The sequence below is a fragment of the Geotrypetes seraphini genome, chromosome 5 (assembly GCF_902459505.1).
Source record: "Geotrypetes seraphini chromosome 5, aGeoSer1.1, whole genome shotgun sequence".
Taxonomy (NCBI): Eukaryota; Metazoa; Chordata; class Amphibia; order Gymnophiona; family Dermophiidae; genus Geotrypetes; species Geotrypetes seraphini.
Genome location: NC_047088.1, coordinates 96714354 through 96737827, shown reverse-complemented (window position 1 = coordinate 96737827; position 23474 = coordinate 96714354). Strand labels below are relative to the sequence as shown.

Genomic DNA, 23474 nt, shown 5'->3' with positions numbered 1-23474 from the left:
TTCTAAATCTTCTCAGATATCCCACCAAATAAACTCAAAGTCCAAAAAAACAAAAAAAAACAAATACAATAATAATCAAAATCACACATATGTCACTGTTCCCCACCCAGTTAATGACAGACACAATGCAAACCTTTAGGACATAGGCATTGCCTGCTGAAATATATATTTCCTTAATTCCTCAGGGCCTTCATATTGTGCTATATGATTTGCATGTGTGACCTTCATAATGGCAGGGTATAGAAGGCAATATCTCGCCCCAATTTGCTGTAAATCCGTTCTTAGTGATAAAAATTGTTTCCTGCTGTTAGCCGTTGCTCTAGCAAAATCTGCAACGAACAGTTGCTTTGAATCCTTTTATCTCAGGTTTCTAAACTAAACTAAACCTTAAGTTTATATACCGCATCATCTCCACCGAAGTAGAGCTTGGCACGGTTTCTATTTTTCTTTGCTAGATGGAGAATTTCTAATGCGTGTTGAAATCGCAAAACACTAAAAATTAATGGTCTAAGAGCAGAGCTACTACTTGGTCCTTTAAACGAAATTCTGTGTGCCCTTTCTATTTCCAAAGGGGCTTTTGGGGAAATTGGTAGTAGCTTGGGAATTATCTCCTGCAGAAATGAAATAGGATCTTTCCCTTCCTCCCGCTCTGCCAGACCAAGAACACGTATATTCTTTCTACGTGATCTATTCTCATAGCTTTCAAGCTGTTTTGCCATTTCATTTAATACTTTACATTCTTTTTTAAGCTGTGCCTGTTCCTCTTCCACCTTCATTACACGATTCTCCATTTCTTCCATCTTGGTATTAACCAGGGCCATCTGTCTTGATAAACTGGAAACCTCCTCCCTTACAGCTGTCAGCTGCTCTGCATTACTTGTTGTAATCAGTCTAATGTCTCTCAGCTCTGCCATTAAATCCAATGCATCACTCTCACCTTTAGATTCAGGAGTTAACTGATCTGATTTCAAATGCTTAGTTTTCCCACCAGCCATGAAAGAAGCCTCCAGTTTAGTCTGTTTGGAACCAGCCATCCTTTGTTAATATGATATGACAAAAATTATAAAAATAAAATAATTTTTAAGGCTGAAATTGACTAAAAAAAAGCCTGGGTATGAGGAGCTTCAAGTCTACCCGACCATTCTGCAGTGCTCCCAAGCCACGCTCCCCCCCCCCCCATTTCTCTTCCCAACGATTCTCCCTTCAAGAATCTTTTTCCCTCTTCCTCCACAGTACCCCAGGTCCAACCTCTCTCCCTTCATCTCACTCTCCTCACAGCCCAGCTTGCCTTTCCCTCCAGCGCCGGTCCCTCTCTCCTCACAGCCCGGTGTGTCTTTCCCTCCAGCGCCGGTCTGATATCGTCACCAAGCCGAGGAATCTGCCGGCCTCAGCAATTTGGCAGTGTTGTACATGGCTCCCCCTCCTGCTTTTCGCCTGCCATGGTCTGTCCCCAATGGCGTGCAACTTCCTGTTTCCGCCCGGGTGGACCGCGGTGGACGGAAAGCAGGAGGGGGTGCCACGGACAACACTGCCAAACCTGGCAGACTTTTGGCGTGACGGCGACGTCGGACCAGCGCGGGAGGGAGGACACACTGGGCTTTGAGAAGAGAAAGTTCAGGAGCATTGCTGCGGGCCACGTAAAAAGGCCAGGTAGGCCAGATTTGACCCATGGGCCTTGTGTTTTGACACACGTTCTCTAAAGAAACAAATGCAGGCTGGCTAACAGGTACCACCAGGGATCGGCTTGTCAGCTGCAGACCAGAGTCTGTGTGTTCACTACACAGGCATAGCTAAAGAAACTCTCAGAACACAAAGAAAACACTGAAAAGGGACGAAAAACACTGAAGAAAATAAGAAAAAGGGGAGAGCAGAACAGAAACACTTCTTTAGGCTCGCATGCAGAAGGGAAAAACTATAGGTGGCAATAGAGCTCTTAGTGAAGTACATAAGGGTCAGAGAAAAACATCTGGAGTGGATTCCTTCTGCAGATGGCTTGCAGCCATTGGGAGATAATCCATATGTCTAGAATGACTCACCTATTGCACTCGAAATATTGATTATGTTTCATCATCAAGTTTTCTTGGCAGAATACAGAAGTAGATTGCCAGACCTCTCTTCTGCACAGTATAAATTTGATGTTGTCGCATCAAAAGCGATCCTCTGCCTCCAACACTGACCATCTGCTACTGCCCAGATGGGTGGTACATCGTTAGTTTGCCTTGGAAGGCCCTACTGGTAGTTTGAAACTACCAACGGCATAGCTTTCAATTCCTCAGATACACACAAGCCTCAGTAGCACGACAAGCCCATGTACCGTGACTGAGGATAAAGATAGTACCTGAATTTAAGAAAGCCTTGGTGAAGTACATAAACTCTCTAAGTGAGAAGAAGAGATAGCAGGCGGTATGCATGGGCAGACTGGATAGGCCAGTCTTTAGATAAAAGAATGTCACAATAAGAGCCCTCCCTTTCTTAACTAGGGATCCCCACACTGCAGGGATTGATTTGGTATTATTTACACTACTGCTTTACACTGTTTTCTTTCATCTGGAACAGCCTCTAAAAACAAAACATTTTCAGTCTCCAACTGTCCAGCTATCAATCCAGCTAGGACACAAATGAAGCCCCTTTCTATCCCTAATAGAAATCAAAGTTTGCCAAGCTTTATTGTCCTTCAAGCTAAAGGTGAAAGAAACTACCTGTAGCAAGTACTTCAGTCGGTCCTTTTTATAGGGGAATCTAGGTAACAAGGACAGGAGGTGAGGCAGTTTTACCTGTAAGAGACGGGTCAGCTTGCTGTCTCTGTAGGGAATTCTACGCAAGCCATGGTTCAGGGCATCTACCACCTTGCTAAGCACAAAGAGGGAGGAATTGATTGCACCACTCTCTTTCAGTCGGATGCCCTGGTTCCCTGTACGCCGGTTGTCCTCCGATCCAGCCAAATCAATGAGATATAGCTTGCCTGTGAGCTGGCGAAAAGGAGAGAATTGTTCCCTTTTCTGAACCTGCCAAACAGAGAGAAAGTTGGTCATGCTGAAGAAGCACCAATAAATCACATGGGCTCAAGGGAGATATGATAAGCAGTCCATAAAATAATAAGTGGAATGGATAGATGTGAATCACTTGTTTATTCTTTCCAAAAATACAGAGACTAGGGAGCAGGCAATTAAGTTACTAAAACAAAATCAGAGCATTGAGCTCTGGAATTTGCTGCCAGAGAATGTGGTAAAAACAGTTAGTGTAGCAGAGTTTAAAAAAGGTTTGGACAAATTCCTGGAAGAAACGTCCATAAAAAACTCTATTAATATGGTCTTGGGGGAAAATCCACTGTTTTTCTATGTTGCTTATCCCAGGAATTATATTTACTCTTTTGGGATCCTGCCAAGGTACTTTTGAACTGGATTGTTTACTGTTGGAAACAGGATACTGGACGTTCAGTAATGCATATTTACTTAATTAATCTGTAAACAGTAGGGCTGTACAATGATTAAAATCACATGACCCAAATGTAAAATCTGAAATAAATTTTGCATGTACAGCCCTACAAAAATGACTATGTGACCCACAGCCAATAAGATATAGGGACTACAATTGAAGAATAGGAATAAATTCATACCACGCAGAAGTGATAATCAGAAGCCAGTACCCTCTTTGAGCTTTTTATTCTTTTACCTTGACAAGCAGCACAGCATGGCTTCGGCTAGATCGGTCATTCAACTTGGTGCAGGCTACGGTCCGGTTCTGGCTTGCAGGAATGAAGTGCTGTTCAAAGTCAGCAAAGCTGCTAATGGTCTTCTGGGTCAGATTGGGAATAAAGATGTTCTTCTCCTTGTCTTCTCGAATTGGGAGATCCTGATTCTTAGGCTCCAGCAGGTCCAGCACCTAATAAGAGATAGAGATGTCAAGAGATCTTAGGGGGCGGGGGAAGCCCCAGACCAGGAAGGAAGTTCCAAACCAGGGGAGTCCCAGACAAGGGGAGCAGATGAAGGTTCACCTTCTCTTGGTAGATCTCCAGGTAGGACATAGAAATGGAGATATCGCATTGCTCATAGTTTCTGGAACTGCTCTCTGCTTGTGTCATACGAAAGAGAGCAAGGACTGAACGTGGGATGACACCAGGTTGCTCTGGACTCCCCAGCATGGTGTGCGTCTTTCCTGTGGAAAAGAAATGCATCGTATATTTTTCATTTTACTACCTCTAGCTTTTCTCCCATTTTCCTTCTGTCCCTTCATATTCTTCATTTGGGGATACCCTGAGGCAGCTGCTTACTTCATACTCAAATGCTGCTAACAGCATCTTTCCCACCTGGATCCAGCACTCTAACAATGGATTATCTCCAATCCAAACTCCTCTCCTGCCTAGCCTCTACTTCCTCTTCTTGCCCAGGTACACCTCCTCCTCCCCTCAGCAGTAGCTCATTTTGCAGCTGTAGGTGTCAAATTTTAAGTAGCTAGATGATCTTGTTTCTAGCATTTTCCTAGTTCTGCAAAAAAATTATGGTTCCTCTCTCTCCCATCTATAATTTTACCTGCTCCAGTGGGGCCATAAGCAAACACACTGGCATTCTGACCATTTAGCAGGTTTGAAAGGATGGGCTCAATAGATTCAGTGTAAACCTCTTTTTGTGTGGAATCTTCACCATAAAAGGCATCAAACCTGCAAATTAGGATAGAACAGCAAATTTTCAGCATGAAGAAATATGAACACAAAATTATTTTCAATACAGCAAATTTTCAGCATGAAGAAATAAGAACACAAAATTATTTTCAATAAAAAGTACAGGATCATGTGACCGGGGTGCCAAGTACTGCGAAGAAGAACTCTGTCCACCATCGGCCACAGAGGAAACACGTACCGAAGGCCCGCCGTTGGCCAAGGCTATACCAGAGCATCCAGCTCCTTGGCCTGAACATCCCTGCGCCGACTAAAGAACCGGGGCGCTTTGGTGTTGACACTCATGGCCATCAAGTCCATGACCAGCCAACCCAAAAAGTCTGCACAACCAACTCGAAGGCTGCGAGACCGAGACACCACTCTCCAGATTCTAACATGCGATGACTAAGGAAGTCCGCCTGAACATTCTTCACTCCTGCTAGGTGGAAGCCGAGATGTCCAGAAGATGCAACTCTGCCCAGGACATGAGCAGAACCGCCTCCAGCGCTACCAGACAACTCTTGGTTCCCCCCTGACGACTGATGTAAGCCACCACCTTGGCATTGTCTGAGAGAACCCGAACAGACTTGCCCATCAACATCTGAAATGCTAGCAACGGCAGCCGGATGGCTCTGTTCTCCAGAACACTGATCAACCAAGACACCTCCTCCAGAGACCAGCTGCCCTGAGCTGAGCGACTGAGACACTGAACTCCCCAACCCAGGAGACTGGCATCCGTAAGAAGTTCCTTTCACTGGGGCTGATCCAGACTCACTCCCTGCACCAGATTGGAAGACTGCGACGAACTAACCTCCGAAGAGGAATGGGAGAGTCCAAATCGTGCACCTGGGTGACCAATGCTGAAGCGGTCGCATGTGAGCCCGGGCATGTGAGCCCGGGCCCACCATCGACCCCAAGACCTGGACAACCCTGAGCCAGAGGACACAAGGGAAGCCATCAGAAGACGAATCTGCGAGAGCAACTTGACCACAAGGGCCTCTGGCAGGAAGATCTTCCCCCAAGCTGGTGACGAAAAGAACCCCAAGGCACGCCAGGCACTGAGACAAGAGACAACCGGCTCTTGGACAGGTTGACTACCCATCCCAGTAACAGCAGGAACTCCACAACCCGAGCCATAACCCATAAGCTCCCCTGAAATGACTTTGCTCAGATCAACCAGTCGTCCAGATAGGGGTGAACCAGAATGCCCTCCTTGCGCAAGACCACCGCCACGACCACAATAATCTTGGTGAATGTCCGCGGGGCTGTAGCCAAACCAAAGGGAAGCGCACAAAACTGGTAGTGCCGTCCCAAGATCACAAAGCGAAGGAACCACTGATGGGAGGCGCAAATCGGAACATGCAAGTATGCCTCCGTCAGATCGAGAAAGGTCAGAAGTTCCCCCAGCCCTTGTAAAAATCTTACAACCAAGCACTCACCAGAATCAAGAGAGGTGCCAGCAAGGGGTCATTGGGTGGGACGGGCAGCATGGGAACCGGCGGAGGAATTACGTACCTACCCCCACCACACCCCCGGACAGGACTGCATGTGCTGAAAGAAATGGCCCAGAGAAACCCCAGAGGCCAGAAAAGAAGCAGCCCTTCGACCATGGCAATACCTTGGGCAGAAATCACACAAATGCCCCCGAGCATTGCCACCCCACACAGGCGGGCATGGTCCTCAGAAAGATGGGGAACCTTAGAGTCCATCAAAGTTTGAACCAACTTGTCCAAATCCTCGCCAAATAAGAAAGACCCCCGAAAGGGAAGTTTACTCAGCTTAGCCTTAGATGCATATCCGCCGACCAAGCCCAAAGCCACACGGTATAACGAGCGGCAACCCTGAGAACCAAGGACTTGGCTGAGGCTCAAAACAGGTCAAACAGGGCATCAGAGATAAGAGGCACCCGGGGGGTCACGTGATGGCCGGCACCTGAGCGGACGCCTGAACGCAGAGCTCCGTCCTCCCTGCACCATTCGGCTCCCCTAACGCCTGCCACCGGTGGTAAATTTCTGATTATTTCGGCTCCTGCACTTCCGGGATCACTCCCGCTGAGCTGGGGAGCGTCTGGTGCGTGACTCACGGTGGCGGCGCGGGGGATGCCGACTCGAGCCCTGAAGGACCCTAGAAACAGCGTGGTACCGGCTCTAAAAATGGCGGGGACGCAAACGGAGGCACCAGTGGACCGCACCTCGGATGAAGTGCTCCAGGTATCCATGAGGAACCTCTCTCAACTACTAGATGATAAATTGGCCAAGCTGCATGCTTCCATGGATGAAATCAAAGATGTGCTAGCTGGCCATGCGACGCAAATCCACCAGATGGAGGAACGGGTCTCGGCACAAGAAGATAGAGCAGGGGTCGCAGATAGCAGGCTTGACTCCCTGGAGACCCGAGTGTGCCAACTGCTCGAGAAAGTGGAGGACCAGGAGAACAGGGCCCGCAGAAAGAACCTCCGTCTGATAGGGCTCCCGGAATCAGTTAAAGACCCTGAACTTCTCCAAGTGGTGGAAAGATGGCTGCCGAAGGAGCTGGGCCTGGTGGAGCAGGCTGGCCTGGTGGTGGTAGAGCGGGTCCATCGTGTTGGGCAGCGACGCGAGGGAGACGGACTGGGCCGTCCGAGGCCAGATTCCACAATTATGCAATCAAAGCGCGCCTGTTGGACCTGTTCAAGAAAAACAGATCTCTGTCCTATGAAGGGGCTAAGATTATGATATTTCAAGATTTCTCCACCAAAGTCGCGGAGCAGCGCAGGGCCCTTACGCCGTATTGCTCGCAGTTGGTCACGAGGGGAATAAGATTTGCATTTCTTTACCCCGCTAAGGTGAGACTAACCCATGAAAATCGAACTTTCACCATGAGCATGGCGGATGAGCTGAAAAAGTTCCTCGAGAGGCTGCCGGACAATCAGGAGCGCTGATGGGCGTCTGTCGTGTGGTTTCTGGTGGTGTTTCTTCTCTCAAGTCGTTTTGGTCATCTGACAGTGTGGTGCTGACTTTGTCCTGATCACTGATGCTGGGGGCATATGTTCTGCTGCCGCCTGTGTGACCTGCTTGCGTGGCATGACTTCAGTCTATACAGTCTCCTTGAGCTACTGGAGGCCATACCGCCTCGACACCCATCTGGAGCGGGAGACCTGCACTGCAAGGACTTTTGGCCTCTGAATTCTTGGTTTGAGATTATGTTGAGTGCCTGTTTGAGAGATTTGCCAGTTTGTTGTTTATGCAGCTCTCTTTGCACTGCTTTAATGCGTTTTCCATATACTTGGATGTTTTAGCCCACTAGAGTTGTTGTGGGGGTTCCCACTTTAGTTTTCAGTCGGGGGGCCGGGTGGTGGATGGGAGGACGAGAGTGTTCGTGTGAGAAGGGAGAGGGGAATGGAGGTAATGTTGGGGTTTTGGTTGTGTGTGTGGGGATTGTTTGGTGTGAGAATGGTTGAGATGCCTGGGGGACCTGGGGGTAGGGTTGAGGGGATGAGAGCAGACGAGATTGGGGTGGGAGGGGTTTTTTGGGGGGACAGGGTGGGGGGTGGGATGCACTTGGGGTCTCTGATCAGGAATGTAATGATAATTCAGTGGGTGGCGTGCTGGTTTGGCTGGGAGGCCGGCGCTGCTGCCCCACAGATCTGTTGTCTCTGGGGGGACGTACTTCTTACCAACTGCTATTGTGAGTTCTGTTAAGATTGCCAGCTTCAACATTGATGGCTTGCACTCCCCAGTGAAGCGCAGCAAATTATTTCAATACTGTAAGAAATTAAAAGTAGATGTTTTAATGCTTCAGGAGACTCACCTCAGCATGACAGAACATGTTAAACTGAAGAGGGATTGGGTAGGGGAAGTAGCTTTTGCTTCCTATAACTCGAGACAGCGAGGTGTTGCTCTCCTCTTTCATAAAAAGCATCCTTGTACTATGCACAAGGTGATACAGGACCCGGAGGGGCGATATGTGATTTGGGCCGGAGTTTTCTTGGAGAAGAAATATGTGTTTTGTTCTCTTTATGCTCCTAATGTATACTCTCATAGATTTTTTTCTGTATTAGTAGCGGCTTTGACGCCTTTTTCTGAATACCACTTGGTACTAGGTGGGGACTTTAACATCACTGCAGACCCACTTGTTAATTGCAAGCCGCCTAAGCCTCGATTGAAAGGAGGCGACCATAAGGGGGTGAACTTTGTGCTACACCAACTGGGTCTGATTGATGTCTGGCGCACACTGCATCCTACTGAATCTGACTTCACTTTTCACTCTCAAGTGCATGATGTTCATAGTCGCTTGGACTACCTGCTGGTGGCTCCTTCTCTGCTGGCGGGTATTCCACGAGTGGTGATTGAAGATGGTGTTTTGTCCGATCACCACTTGGTTTGGCTGGAGCTCATTGATAGGCCGGGGTACCAGGGGTCGATTACTAGCTGGCGTATGAATCCCACGTTATACGAAGATGATGAGTTTAAGGACTTCCTGGAACAACAATGGGATTTCTTTGTGAACGAAAACCCTGCTTCTGATGTATCAGAGGTGGTGTTTTGGGAGGCGAGCAAGGCGGTCTTGCGTGGTAAAATTATTGAGTACACTATCCGCAAGCGCAGAGCCCAAGATAAGACACTGTTGGACTTAACACAGCGTCTGGCCGCGCTGCGTGGGAGTTTACATGCTCCGGGTGCTACGACAGCTCGATCTCAATATTCTGACGTAGGCAAATTAATGATTTATTAGCGGAAAGAGCGCTTAGAGATATCAGATTGTATAAATATCGCCTCCATCGCTGGGGTAACAAAGCCGGGAAACTGCTTGCGTCTTTGGTTACTTCAAGGGCTCCGAAGCGTATTATTTCACGGATTCAGGCGCCTGATGGTAGTGAGGTAACTGCCCAAGCTGGAATACAGCAGAGTTTTATTAACTACTATAGAGCGCTATATGACAGGGGGACCTGTGACACAGGACAGAGGATGACTTTCTTTCAAGACCTACAGCTTCCGTCCCTGGGACATGAGCAGAGGCGTTAAATGCCCCGGTGCAAGGGTTGGAAATTCAACAAGCTATTCGGGCCTTAAAATTGGCTAAAGCCCCTGGGCCTGACGGACTGGGTTCTGAATATTATAAGTTGTTGGGGGTACGAGTGGTGGGCCCATTTCAAGCCCTATGTGGGGCTCTTAGTAGAGGTGCATTGCCTCCGCATAGACTAACTCACGCTAATATTGTGGTTCTACCGAAACCGGGGCAGGCGGAAGATCAGCTGGGTTCCTATAGACCTATCTCTCTGCTCAATCAAGATATCAAGTTGTTTGCTGCTATTATGGCGGCACACCTGGGTCGGGTTTTGCCCAGCTTGGTTCATTCGGACCAGGCAGGTTTTGTGCCGGGCCGTTATTCCTCTGCTAACGTGCTGAGGGCGCTTTCGGTGCTTCAGAATCCTGGACTAGTTGGGCAACACCCGGGACAGAAGAACGCTCTTATAGTTAGTCTAGACGCGGAAAAAGCGTTCGATAAAGTGTTATGGGACTATCTTTTTTGGGTTCTTCCTCAGTTCGGCATTATGGGAAGCTTTCTGAATGGGATTCGATCATTATATGTTCATCCTACGGCCCAGATCCTGATTAACGGGGAGCTTACCTCTTCTTTTGAACTTGAGAGGGGGACGCGCCAGGGCTGTCCCCTCTCCCCGATGCTCTTTGTCTTGGATCTAGAGCCTCTTGCGGCTAAGCTTCGTCAGAGCCCTGATCTGCATGGTATTCGTTTGGGTTCCCAGGAATTTAAAATTAATTTGTTTGCGGATGACATGCTCATCTTTCTGGGAGATGCTGCAGAGGGGGTTCCTCGATTAATAGATCTTATACAGAGATTTGGAGCCTTTTCTGGGTTGCGAATTAACTTTGATAAGTCAGAGGCTCTGGCGGTCCGCCCACCGTGTACTCTTTGGCAGGATCCTTCCTTTCCATTGCAATGGTCTAAGGGTACGCTCAAATATCTGGGAATATATCTGCATGCAGATCCAGGGGTGGTCTATCGGAAGAACGTACTTGATAAATTTGATGCAGTCCGAGCTCTGTGTAAAAAGTGGATGGAGTTTCCCCTTTCGCTCCTGGGACGCGTTGCCCTTATTAAAATGGTCCTCTTGCCGAAGTTCCTGTATCCACTACAAATGGTGCCCATTTGGATCAAACAGAAAGATGTGCAGGCCTATAGGGGGATCGTTTCGTCCTTTATATGGCGCTCCCGCCGGGTGAAAATTGGCTATAACAAACTGATTAGGGGGCGCGAGCACGGAGGTGTGAACTTGCCCGATTTGCGTCTTTATAATGTTGCTGCTTTGTTGAGATGGGTACATGAATTATATACGGGAGTTGCCAGATTTGCCCCGGTTGGATTCTGGTACATTTTGTCAGCTCCAGTGTCAGTTTTTAACCTCATGTGGCATGGGGCGAGACCCTGTCCTTCTATGCTTCGACCCTTACGAATGGCCTGGTGCTGGTGGCGGTCTTCCTTGGGGGGGCGCGGTAGGTCCTTCGCCTTTTACGGAATTGGTGGGTAACCCTAAGTTTCCTGCTGGTTCGTTACATGCTTTTTTTGCCTCAGTTCGGACGTCTGGGTGTCGTTTTGTGGGGCAGGTTGCTGAAGTGGGGTCGGGCTCGGTTCCCTCTTTTCTGGCATGCCGGGACCGCTGGGGTTGGACCGCAGGGTCTATGTTTGCGTACTTGCAGATGCGTAGTTATTGTTTGGTGCTCCGCTCACCGGAGGGCAGCTTGCCCACCTTTACTTCCTTGGATCAACAGTTTTTGTCATCCCCATCTGAATTTAACACGCTCTCGGAGTGGTATAAAGTGGGGAGGGAACGACGGTCTGATAAGTTTCTTGATGCTATGGCAACGGATTGGACCTCAGCTTTGGGTGAGCAGGTCACTGCTGATGAATTAGTTCTGTGTTTTCAGGAATGTGCCTCTGCCTCCCCTAATGTGAGTTTGCGGGAAGTACATCTACAGATTCTGCACCAATCTTATTTAACGAGATGAAGGGGACGAAAGATGGGACTATGGCCTGATGACTGCTGCCCCCGTTGCCCGGCTCGTCGGGACACCTTGGTACATCACTTTTTGGAGTGTTCACATGTAGGGCCCCTGTGGATTTTTGTGCTTCAAGAGCTGGAGAAAGTTATAGGATTATCTATAGACTGGTCTTATAAGACGTTGTTGTTGGGTGTCACAGGTCCCCTGGTGGAAGCGGGTGTTAGCGATTCTGGAAGGCGCTTTCTTTTAGTGGCCTTTATATTTAGACTTTTAATACCCTATACTTCCTCTAGATCTCTTAGATCTCAAGATCAGCAACTTTTAGCTATTCCCTCACTAAAAGTTATTAACACAAGGCGTAACACTATCTTTTCTATAACAGCTCCTCAATCTTGGAACAGTCTTCCATTGTACATAAGACAAGAAAAAAACTTAACAAAATTTAAGTCAGAACTTAAAAGTTTTCTTTATATTGACGCCTTTAATAACTGATCTTTCTTTCTTTTTTCTCCGCATCCATAATTCAAAAGGTCAATTGTCTTTGTCCCCCTTCCTATTGTTTTTCCCCTGAATTTAAATTTGAATTAGTGATTGTATTATCGAATGTAACCATTAAATATTTTTCCTTTTGTTTCACTATAGCCTATTTAAATTACCTTTAAATGTAATGTTATTTGTGTTATGTATATTTTAGATAATTGTATGTTTAAATTAATAATTGTAAGTGTGTCACCAACTATTTTACTTGTACATCGCCTTGAATTTTGAATTGGCGATTAATCAAATTACCTAATAAACTTGGAAACTTGGATAAACAAAGAAACTAATTCTTCGCCACTGGATTGGTACCACGCGGCCAACGGTGCAACAGTGGCGGGCTAATATGTCTCTGATGGCTGGGTGGGAGCGGCAGCACCGCCGGGGGGCTGTGAGCTGGAAATCTAAGACCTATTTGGATTATTGGAGTTCCTTTTAGGGCTGGTTAGAGATCATGGGTGCACAGGGAGGGTGGGGGGGGAGGGGCTGGAGGGGAGGGTTTCATTCAAAAAATTGGATCTGCATGGGGGAGGATATGGTGTGGATGTATTGACGTTTGTTTCTTTTTACCTGCACCCTTGATTGTTGTATATGATGTCTTTCTTGTATGGTCACAATTTGTATTTTCTCGTATGCATTGATCCTTTAATAAACATATTTTCAAAAAAAGAGATAAGAGGCACCCATCTAAATTTTGACTACTTCCTGTTCCACCAAGTACCAGTCATCAGACTCAAGGTCACGCTCGGCCCACCGAAAACAGGCCTGAGCCACCAGACTGCTACACATCGCCAACTGGACCGCTAACGCAGAGATATTAAAATTCTGCTTAAGGGCCTCTAATCTATGCTCCTCAGTCTCTTGTAAGGCTGAGCCGCCCTCAAATGGGCACCATATGCCATTTCACGATGGCTGAGACAACCGCGTCCACCACCAGCGTCTTCAAGGTATCCCTATCCCTCTCCGGGAAGGGATACAGGTGAGCCACAAAATGTGCAAAATGAAAGGGCACCTCTGGCGCTTTCTACTGCGCAAGGACAATATCCCAAATATCCTGATGAATAAGAAGAGAGGGATGCAGAGCGGATTCCCCAAAGTAGAGGGTTCACGTCCCCCTGAGAGGATCCTGGAGGTCCAGGTACTCCTCAAGAGAAAACTGCTCCTCACATCCAAAATCATCGTCCCAAGAGACACTTGGATACTTGGACAAGAGAGGAGGAGACAGAGATGAAACTGGCGCTGAAGGGGGGCCAAACCGGAGTGGACGCAGAAGGAACACCCCCAAGACCCCCCAGGGCGGAAACAGGGGGATCCCTGGATGCTGGTACCCGAGGCCGACGAGGATTCCCTTTTGCAGGGGCCAGCACACCACAGACACAGGCCAGCCGCATCAACCTCCCTTTAAAAGTGCTCATTGCGCAATACGCGATTGAGCTGTAAGAAAAGTGCCAGTTAACAATAAAAAGGCAAAAACAAAGCACTGAAGTATCCCTTCAGACCGGCACTGCCTCAGGATTTTTTTCCCCCAGAACAGACTCCACTGGCTAAGCTATATGCCTTGCCGGTATCGGTGGCAAGGCTTACAGCTGAGTCACCTTTACAAATTTGGGGATGCTGGAGGAAGGGAGGAGGGACTCAACTCAGGAGTGTAACCACCCCCCCTCCATGGCCAGACAAACCCCCCAAACAAGGTCCCCCAAGCTCAGTCTGGCACCAGGTGGGGGCAAGACGGCCAATACACAAATTCCAACAGCCCTACACTAAATAGAGAAGACTACAATAGCTTACCATACCTGCTGGAGGCTGAGAGCAGACTGAGGTATGAGAGGGAATGAAAAATTATGTTCTTACCTGTTAATTTCCTTTCCTTTAGATGCAGCAGATGAATCCAGAGGCCAATGGGACAGCACACATCTACCAGCAGGCGGAGATAGAGAAACTGATTGACCAGCACTCCTGTATCTTCAGTATAGCTCCTTGCCCAAGCAGCCGTAACCATCAAAAGGCATAGCATGTAAAAAACTTATTTCCTATAACAAATATCAAAAGGCAATAATACAGAATACAATTAATAATAACAAACTTCAAAAGTTGCAAAAGAAACAACCGACAGACAATATCCAGAAAGGGTGGGGCTCTGGATTCATCTGCTGCATCTAAAGGAAAGAAAATTAACAGGTAAGAACATAATTTTTCCTTCCTTAGCAACAGCAGCAGATGAATCTAGAGACCAATGGGATGTAGCAAAGCAATCCTCAATCTGGGTGGGAAGCAAATGCCAACTCCGCAACAACCGAAGCACTAAACACATCCACCACATGCGCCCCCACATCCAACCGGTAATGCTGAGATAAAGCACTCTCAGAAGACCAAGTAGCTGCGAGACAAAACTCCTCCAAGGAAAAAACCTCTGGACCGAGTCCAAGAAGTAGCCATCGCTCTGGCGGAATAATCCTAAAGATCTTTCACCAACCGCTTCCCTGCCATCAAGCAAGCGTTAATAATGTCTTCCTGGACCCATCGAGCGGTGGAGGCTTTGGACGCTGTCATACGTTTCAGGCGTTCCTTGAAGAATACAAAAAGGTGATCTAAACAACTAAGTCGTTAGAAACCTAGCTCGTGGAGAACACTACGCACTTTCAAAAAAATGCAGTGAATAAAAGCACGTCTCCCCATTTCTCCTCCCAGGAAGAAGGAAGGAAAAGTGAGAGTGTTATAAAAGAAAGGATGACACCTCCTTAGAAAGAAATTGTGGTGCCGCCAAACTGACACCCCAGATTTTGTAAATCAGAAATAGGAATCCTCAACGAACAAGGACTGCAGTTCAGAAAACTGTCAAGCTGAAGCCATGGCCACAAGAAACCCCGTGTTCAACGGCACAGCCCTTTAGAGTCTCAAAAGACAAGGATGAAATGAAGCCTTCTGTAAACTGCGAAGAAGTACCTTAAGACTGTACTTCGGACAGGGCTTTCTAAGAGGTGTACGAATATACCGTACTCCTTTTAGGAACTGAACTACATGAAGCTGAGAAGTAAGCAAAGAGCAATATACCTAGCTCTTGTAACAAGCTAAGAATGGCACTTGAAGCTGAAGGGAATTGAACGCTAAGCTCTTGGCAATACACTTGTGCCAAAAAAGAACTCTGGAAGAGTGCAAATGTTGAGAAGTACCCAAGAAAGGAAAAACTTCAAAAAGGAAGCACAAGCCACAGGTGAAGACGTCTATATCGCCTGGATAAGAGAAGAAACAACCTGCTTCTCAGAACCCTTACACGTCAGCCATGACTTTTCAAAAGCTAGGACATAATACCAAAGTAGTATGAATATCCATGTTGCTCGGACCCTAGATGAGCAAATCCTGAGATACCAGAAAACTCAACAGTCCGACTATCAAAAGGCTCATCAGATCCGCATAGCAAGGATGGCGCAGCCAATCCAGAGATTCTACAAATACTCTGCCCTGAAAGCGAGCTTGAGATGGCAAATCCAAGCCATCATCAGCCAGGGGAAAACACTGAATAAAAGACAAACCAGAGGCGAGAAAGAAGCCACGCTGCTACCCCCTCTGACTCCCACTTCCTGTGCCTGCCGAAGAAGCTAGGAAGCTTAGAATTTCGAGACGAGTTCATGAGGTCTAGTTCGAGGAGATCTCACTTCCATAAAAAGAGCTGGAACGTCTGAGCCAAAATTCTCAATATCCAGGATGTAGAAGATTTCACTATTATTAACATTTACACTTTCTAGAGCGTACACAGCGCTGTACACTGTAACATAAAATAAATGGGCCATGCTCAGATTTCGCAGAGAGAATGTCGATCCAAACTCTTTTCCTTCCCCACAAAATGATCTGCCAACAGAAGAGGAAGATGAGGGTCCACCCATTGAAGTAGAACCACAACTTTATCTGCCAACTGAGTGCATCACCTACTGCCCAGGCTGTAGAGAAATACCCCCATCATAATACTGACTGAAAAGTCCTTTAGCGTCATTCTGGAAGAATGGTCTGAAGCTCCAGAAACGGTAGCCTGAACACGTTCCAGAGTAGAAGAATGAACAAGTACCGAATCGCCTCTTAAGACCCGACTCCTGGAGCTGAGGATGGAAGGCACCGAGCCCCCCAACCCGACAGCTCGGGATGTTTGGTGGCCATGAGCTAGTCCAGCAAAGACCGAGGCATGCCTTTGAAAAGAGAAATCTTGCCAAGCCACCAAAACATACAGAGCGATGCTTGAGAAGCCTACCAAATAATTGGAGCCCTGAGATACCGGGAACCACCGGAACAAAAGCGACTGCTGTAGCGTTATAATGGGAAAGCAAGCCGAAGTTCCCAGTGGAGTCAGCAACATGGATCCTATACTCTTGGTCATGATGACTGAAGAAGAATGCAAACCTGAGACTGTGACCCATCGCCCTAGTCTCTGGGAAGAAACTGTTCTCTCCTATATGAATAAAAACATCTCCCCGATATACTATAAATAGTACAGGAGAAAAGAACACTGTGCAAATTCGAAGATTCACGTCCAAAGAACTGAGGAAAAGAAACCACCCTGTTCGTGTCGGTCAAATGGCCCGATTGGAAGACGTCCGAATCAAGCAGTCAGTCAAGAAGAAATTAGGTGAATCACCTGGTAGCGCCAAAACGCTACCACTGCCCACATTTTCTAAAATGTTTATGAAGCCCTGGGTAGACGAAATGGCATGTGCCATAACCGAAAGCGCTGCTATAAATCGGCACCTCCACAATCAGCTGCACATGGCTGCAACAAACACCGACGAAAAGCAGCCTCGGAATAAACAGGACTACTACTGCTGCACTGAAACCCAACTAGGAGAACAAGTGCGAGCATGAAATCGCACCGCTACTGCTGCGCTGTAACCAACAAGGAAACCAAGCGCGTGCATGCAAAAGGCAGGAAAGTCCCGGCTCCCTCAACGGATTTCTAGTCATAAAACTTAGCCTCAATAAAATATCTATTCCTTAAACGTATGTTGACCGAACCCACAGTACTAAGACTCCCAAACAGAACCTGAAGTTCAAACAGTAAAAAACACACACACACTCACAAGCTTGTTGTTAAGGCCGGTTGAAGCCAGTAAGAGCTGGCTGTGCAGCATTAACAGAGCAGAATAAAGCAACTGTGGTCTCCCCCCCCTTTTTTTTTTTTTTATAAACAGAGAAGGGAAAGAAGAAAAAAAAATCGAGACCCAGTCAGACCCTCTATCAATAGAGGGAGGGTGAGGCAGGGACCTGGGGGGGCCCAGGTGTAACCCCTAAAGCCAGCACCGTTCAGTTGGACACCCCTGTCTCACTGAAGAGAAACCTGAACAGGAGAATAAAATTGCCATCTCACTGAAGAGAAACCTCAACAGGAGAAAATAATTTTCCAGTCACAGCCAGAATTTAGGAGCTAGTTGTATAGCGACCATCACATGCTGGGAGATTGAGCATACTGAAGATACAGGAGGAGTGCCAGCCAATAGGATCACCTGTTAATCAGTTTCTCTATCTCCGCCTGCTAATAGATGTGTGCTATCCCATTGGTCTCTGCTGTTGCTAAGGAAGCATGACTATTTCTACTACAGCCAAAAGATTTTGTCTCAATCTCCAACTGCTGGTCATGATGAGCTATTACCCATCAATGAAGCTGTATTGGTCTGGAGAAGTGCTAAAGAAACCTGGATTTGATTCAGAATATTGCTTTTGAGTTTCAGGCCAGTATTCACAACCCTTGAATAACCTTGTCTAGTGTGCTGCATTCCAGATGGATACATCAATGCTGCAATTATTGCGTTAAATAGGAAGAGAATTAAAAATAAGGAAGAAAACCTTAGTGTTGTACATGAAAACAGTGTCAATTATGCTAGGAACCTGAAGGAGCAGAAAAGATAGCTGAAAATCAGTTCATAAGATAATAGCAAATTCTCAGCATGAAAAGAATGTGGCATCCTTTTCAAGATCCACCCTGTTAGGGCCCCTGTTCAATGTATTCAGAAGCTGGATCCTCACTGATATTGCATGGTCTCCAGCTGGTTCCTCCAGTTGATTATCTCCAGGCACTGAGAGTCTAGACCCCGTACACATGGTCCCTGTTGCTTTAGGTCATCCTTGCGCATGTAAGGCCGCAAACGTACCACCACGCGTACATTTGCCAGGGAAGATGTTTTCTTTGGCTGGTTCTGCACTTCCATGATGCTAACACACTTTGCCATCTGTGTCAATTTTACTGAAAAACAAACACCCCATAGGGTTATATTTTTTAAAATGCATTTAATGGTGATATGGAGGATCATCTATCTATCAGTTCTAACTCTAGTCGGATACAGAGAACATTTTTTCCAGGATTTTTAATATTATACATTCCAAAAAAGAAAATGGAAACACATTCAAACTAACTCACATCAAGAGGAGATACAGTGGTACCTCGGTTTACGAGTGCACCTGTTTGCGAGTGTTTTGCAAGACGAGCAAAACATTCACAAAATCGGCGCCTCGGAAACCGAGCATGCCTCGATTTGCGAGCACCCCTCCCCCCGCGAACCGGCATCCCCCCGTCGCCATCAGGCACCCCCCCCCCCGCCGTGATCGGGCAACCCCCCACCACAACCTGAAGTCTCCCAGAGCCCTCTTCTTACTTTAATGTAGCACTGGCATGTCGGCCTCCTCTTCTGTGCTGATCTTGAGCATGTACGCATGCTCAAGGCCTGCGAGTTCACGTTCTCTCTGAGAATCTCGGACAGAATGTGAACTCGCAGGCCTTGAGCATGCACACATGCTCAAGGCCAGCACAGAAGAGGAGGCCGACATGCTGGTGCTACATTAAAGTAAGAAGAGGGCTCTGGGGGACTTCAGGTTGCGGTGGGGGGGTGCCCGATGGCAGCGAGGGGGGGGTGCCGGATCAAAGGGGGGGGGGAGTGTGTCGGATCGCGGGGCCTTCGGGGGAAGCAATGCTGGTTCTCGGGGGGGGGGAGCAGCGCTGCTGGCCTCAGTGGGGGGTGGGGTGGGGTGGGAACGTATCAAAGCGAGTTTCCATTATTTCCTTTGGGGAAACTCGCTTTGATAAACGAGCATTTTGGATTACGAGCATGCTCCTGGAACAGATTATGCTCGTAATCCAAGGTACCACTATACTTTAAACAAAGAAAAACATAAAAAGGAGCATGTAATAAAATAATAAATTCAAAACTGCATCCTGCTGACATACTTATTTTTTTTTTAATAAAACTTTATTAAGCTATTCAAAAACATTACAATTGCAGCAACCAACAGCGAACAATAATCCCACAGATAATAGTACAAAAATCATGATGTACCTGTGTTCTTTGGTACAAGCTATTAACAAGAAAGTCTCATGTACTCCCTCTGCATTCCAAACCCCCCCCCCCCGAGAATGTGTCCTGTTCAGTCAAATAGAATGAACTAGAAAGAAAAAGTTCCCAACATCAAAAAACTGGAGCAGCATCTGCCTGGGAGCTATGCCAAGAATCGTACACTCCCCAAATAATACAATAATTATGAAGCCGATTCCTCCTAAGCGCAGTCAGTTTAGACCAGGGGTGCCCAATATGTCGATCGCAATCGACCGGTCGATCGCTCAGGCAACCCCGGTTGATCGCTAAGCCATGCGGTTTCCTTTCTGTGCTGTCCGGCTTTCTCTCTGGCCTCCCGCGCATTCCTTTACTTAATTTTAGCAGGCAGCAGCCTGCAGAGATGATCGCCAGTACTTTAGCAATCCTGTCTCTGAAGTCAGAGGAGGGGCGGGACCGCAGCAGAGGGACGACAGCTCCTGAAGCCTATGGCAACCTGCAAGGATCGCTAAAATACTGGCGATCGTCTCTGCAGGCTGCTCCCTGCTAAAATTAAGTAAAGGGATGCGCGGGAAGTCATGGAGGAACACACAGGCCTTCCGGGGGGGGGGGGGACAGGCCTTCAGGGAAGACAGGCAGGCCTTCAGGGATGGGGTGTAGGCCTTTGGGGGGGGACAGGCAGGCCTTCAGGAATGGGGTGCAGGCCTTCAGGGAGGAGGGCCCTGGTGTAGAAGGGAGGGAGGGAAGGGGGGGATCAAAGAGACATGCATAAGCTGGACTTTGGGGGGAAGAAATAATGGGTCTAAAAACAGAGGAGTGGGAGAAAGATGGTGGTCAATGGGATTTAGGGAGGGAAGGAACAGAAAGGGAGTGAAGTTGGACTTAAGGGATGGTGTGGAGGGGGGGATAGAGATACTGGATAGGAGGGTAGTTGAGAAGGAAAAATTATGTTCTTACCTGTTAATTTTCTTTCCTTTAGATGCAGCAGATGAAGCTAGAGACCAATGGGATAGCACACATCTACCAGCAGGTGGAGATAGAGAAACAGATTAACAGGTGGTCCTATTGGCTGGCACTCCTCCTGTATCTTCAGTATAGCTCCATGCCCAAGCATCCATAACCATCAATAGGCATAGCATGTAAAAAACTTCTTTCCCATAACAAATCTCAAAAGGCAATAATACAGAATACAAACATCAATAATAACAAACTTCAAAAGTTGCAAAAAAAAAAAAAACGACAGACAATATCCAGAAAGGGTGGGGCTCTGGATTCATCTGCTGCGTCTAAAGGAAAGAAAATTAACAGGTAAGAACATAATTTTTCCTTCCTTAGCAACAGCAGCAGATGAATCCAGAGACCAAGGGGATGTAGCAAAGCAATCCTCAATCTGGATGGGAAGCAAACGCCGCCTCCGCAACAACCGAGGTACTAAATGCATCTACCGCATGCGTCCCCACATTCAAACCGGTAATGCTGAGAGAAAGCATTCTCGGAAGACCAAGTAGCCGCGAGACAAAACTCCAAGGAAAAAACCTATGGACCGAGTCCAAGAAGTAACCATCGCTCTGGCGGAATGGTCATGAAGTTCTTTCGCCAACCGCTTCCCTGCCATCAAGCAAGCGTAAAGAATGACCTCCTGGACCCATCAAGCGATGGAGGCTTTGGACGCTGCCATACGTTTGAGGCATCCCGTGAAGAATACAAAAAGGTGATCTAAACAATTAAAAGTCGTTAGAAACCTAGCTCGCGGAGAACGCAACGCACTTTCAAAAAAATGCAGTGAATAAAAGCACGTCTCCCCATTTCTCCTCCCAGGAAGAAGGAGTTGACTTCTATGCTCACTGGATGAAAACTAACATTTCCATCTTAGATAAAATCGCCCCTATACGAAAGAGCAAAAGCTGCTCAAACAAATATAACAAATGGTTTGACGTCGAACTCCTAACAATGAAACATTCAGTAAGACAATTAGAAAGAATCTGGAAAAAAACGGGATAACTGTCAGACCGAAACAACTGGCGATCCAACATAAAACTCTACAAACAGATAAAAGAAAAACGTAAAACTTTTTACTCAGACAAAATTAACTCAGCTAATACTAGCTCAAAAGGAACCAACACAAAAGAACTGTTCAACATAGTTACAAACTCATTCGACACCACACGCCACACTCAACCCATGCATAATACCAAACTATCCTCAGCAAATGAACTAGCACAACATTTTGACTCAAAAATCAAAAACCTAAGAAATAACTACTCAACAATTGATGCATACGAACATCAATCAATTGTCATACCAAGAAATGAAATACCAGCGGACATATCTGGAGTTCCTTCCACAATTCAGATTGTAATAATTACATCAAATTATATAACAAATACTCTAAATCACACTGTGTCCTGGACTCAAGTCCCCCAGAGATTATGAAAGCAGCTCCACTAGGCTTTAAATTATCCCTATTGAATTATTTAACCAATAACCTAAACAATGGAAAATTCCTCACTGACAATGGTCATATTATAATATCCCCAATCCCAAAAAATTGTAAAGAACCAGCAACATCAATAACCAACTATAGACCAGTAGCATCTATTCCATTTATGGTAAAAATCATGGAAGGATTGGTATACACCCAACTAATAATAATAATAATAACTTTATTTTTTCTATACCCCCATAATCTTGCAACTTCTAGGCGGTTCACAAAGAAGAAGAGCTGTACAATCAGCGAATTACAGTAGATGAATGCAAGGTGGTTGAAAGGAAAATTATACATAGGTTGAATTATAAGAAATTAACTATTTTACATTGAAAATAGTCAGACACCAGTGAGTATCAGGATACAATTATGAAGAGGGAATTTTAGCAGACAGGGAATGTGGATACCTAGTGTGAGGAAGAAATTCAGGGTAAGATGTGGAAGTTATGTTCGCGGGAGAGTGGCTAGGACAAGAATTTCTTAAACAAAGTGGTCTTTAATTCTTTCCGGAAGATGCTGTAGGTCAGCCTAGCGGTATCGATGAAATAGCCTAGCCATGATTGCTGTCTACCAGCTTGAAACTTGAAAGTTCTGTCCAGGAAGGTTCGATATTTGCAGCCAGCGATTTTCGGGTATGCAAACAGGTTGTTGTTTCTGGTAGATCTAATGGGGGAGTAGAATTCGAAGTGAGGTAGAAGGTAGTTGGGAGCCATTCCCCAGATTAATTTATAGCAAAAGCAGGAGAACTTGAATAGAATTCTTTCTTCGATTGGTAACCAGTGCACGAAACTCAATCTGGTTTTAGGCCTCTATTTAGCACTGAAACAGTAATTGCAGCCATTCTGGATAATTTGCATTACTTATTCAGTAAGGGCCTCAACGCCCTAATCATGCAATTTGACATGAGTTCTGCCTTTGATCTGATAGACAAAGGAAAACTGCTACAATGCCTTGACACAATCGGAATCAGAGGAGAAGTACTGAACTGGTTCCGAGGTTTCCTTATTTCACGCACCTACCAAGTCCGCTTTTAATCATCATCTCTCAAACACATGGAGCAATCCATCTGGCGTGCCACAAGGATCACCGCTATCCCCTCTGCTCTTCAATGTCTACATGTCCTCATTGGGTGCACAACTGTCCCAGCTAGGGATAAAACTATTTAGCTACGTCGACAACTTTACGATAATTATCCCATTCACCAACTCTGTCTCAGAAGTCACCCCCAAAACAACAGAAGTACTAAATCGGATGGAGCAATGGATGACTGAATTCAGACTAAAACTAAACCAAGAGAAAACAAAATTTTTCATAGCATCGCCATACCCACTTGACACTAAGCACCAATGTGCATCAATAACCTTAGTTATCCCATTCAACCCACTATGAAGATATTGGGAGTAACACTGGACCAGAACCTGACCATGAAAAACCAAGTAGACTCCTTGATCAGAAAACTCTTTCACAACCTTTGGAAGCTTCGGTCCATCAGA

The 23474-nt window shown here is 46.5% G+C and overlaps 1 protein-coding gene across 3 annotated transcripts in view; it reads right to left on the bottom strand.

Moving 5' to 3' along the window:
• KIF22 (kinesin family member 22) overlaps nucleotides 1–23474 on the bottom strand; it is a 196451-nt gene that overhangs the window by 146780 nt on the left and 26197 nt on the right. The window contains exons 2-6 of one of the 3 annotated variants that reach the window (XM_033946061.1): nucleotides 18199–18415; nucleotides 4530–4657; nucleotides 3995–4155; nucleotides 3673–3882; nucleotides 2775–3005 (exon numbers count right to left, since the gene is read on the bottom strand). In XM_033946061.1, the coding sequence (XP_033801952.1) occupies nucleotides 2775–3005; nucleotides 3673–3882; nucleotides 3995–4155; nucleotides 4530–4657; nucleotides 18199–18401 (933 nt within the window). In that variant the 5' untranslated portion in view covers nucleotides 18402–18415. The remainder of the gene's footprint in view (nucleotides 1–2774; nucleotides 3006–3672; nucleotides 3883–3994; nucleotides 4156–4529; nucleotides 4658–18198; nucleotides 18416–23474) is intronic. The other 2 variants (XM_033946062.1, XM_033946063.1) reach the window with 2 other exon arrangements.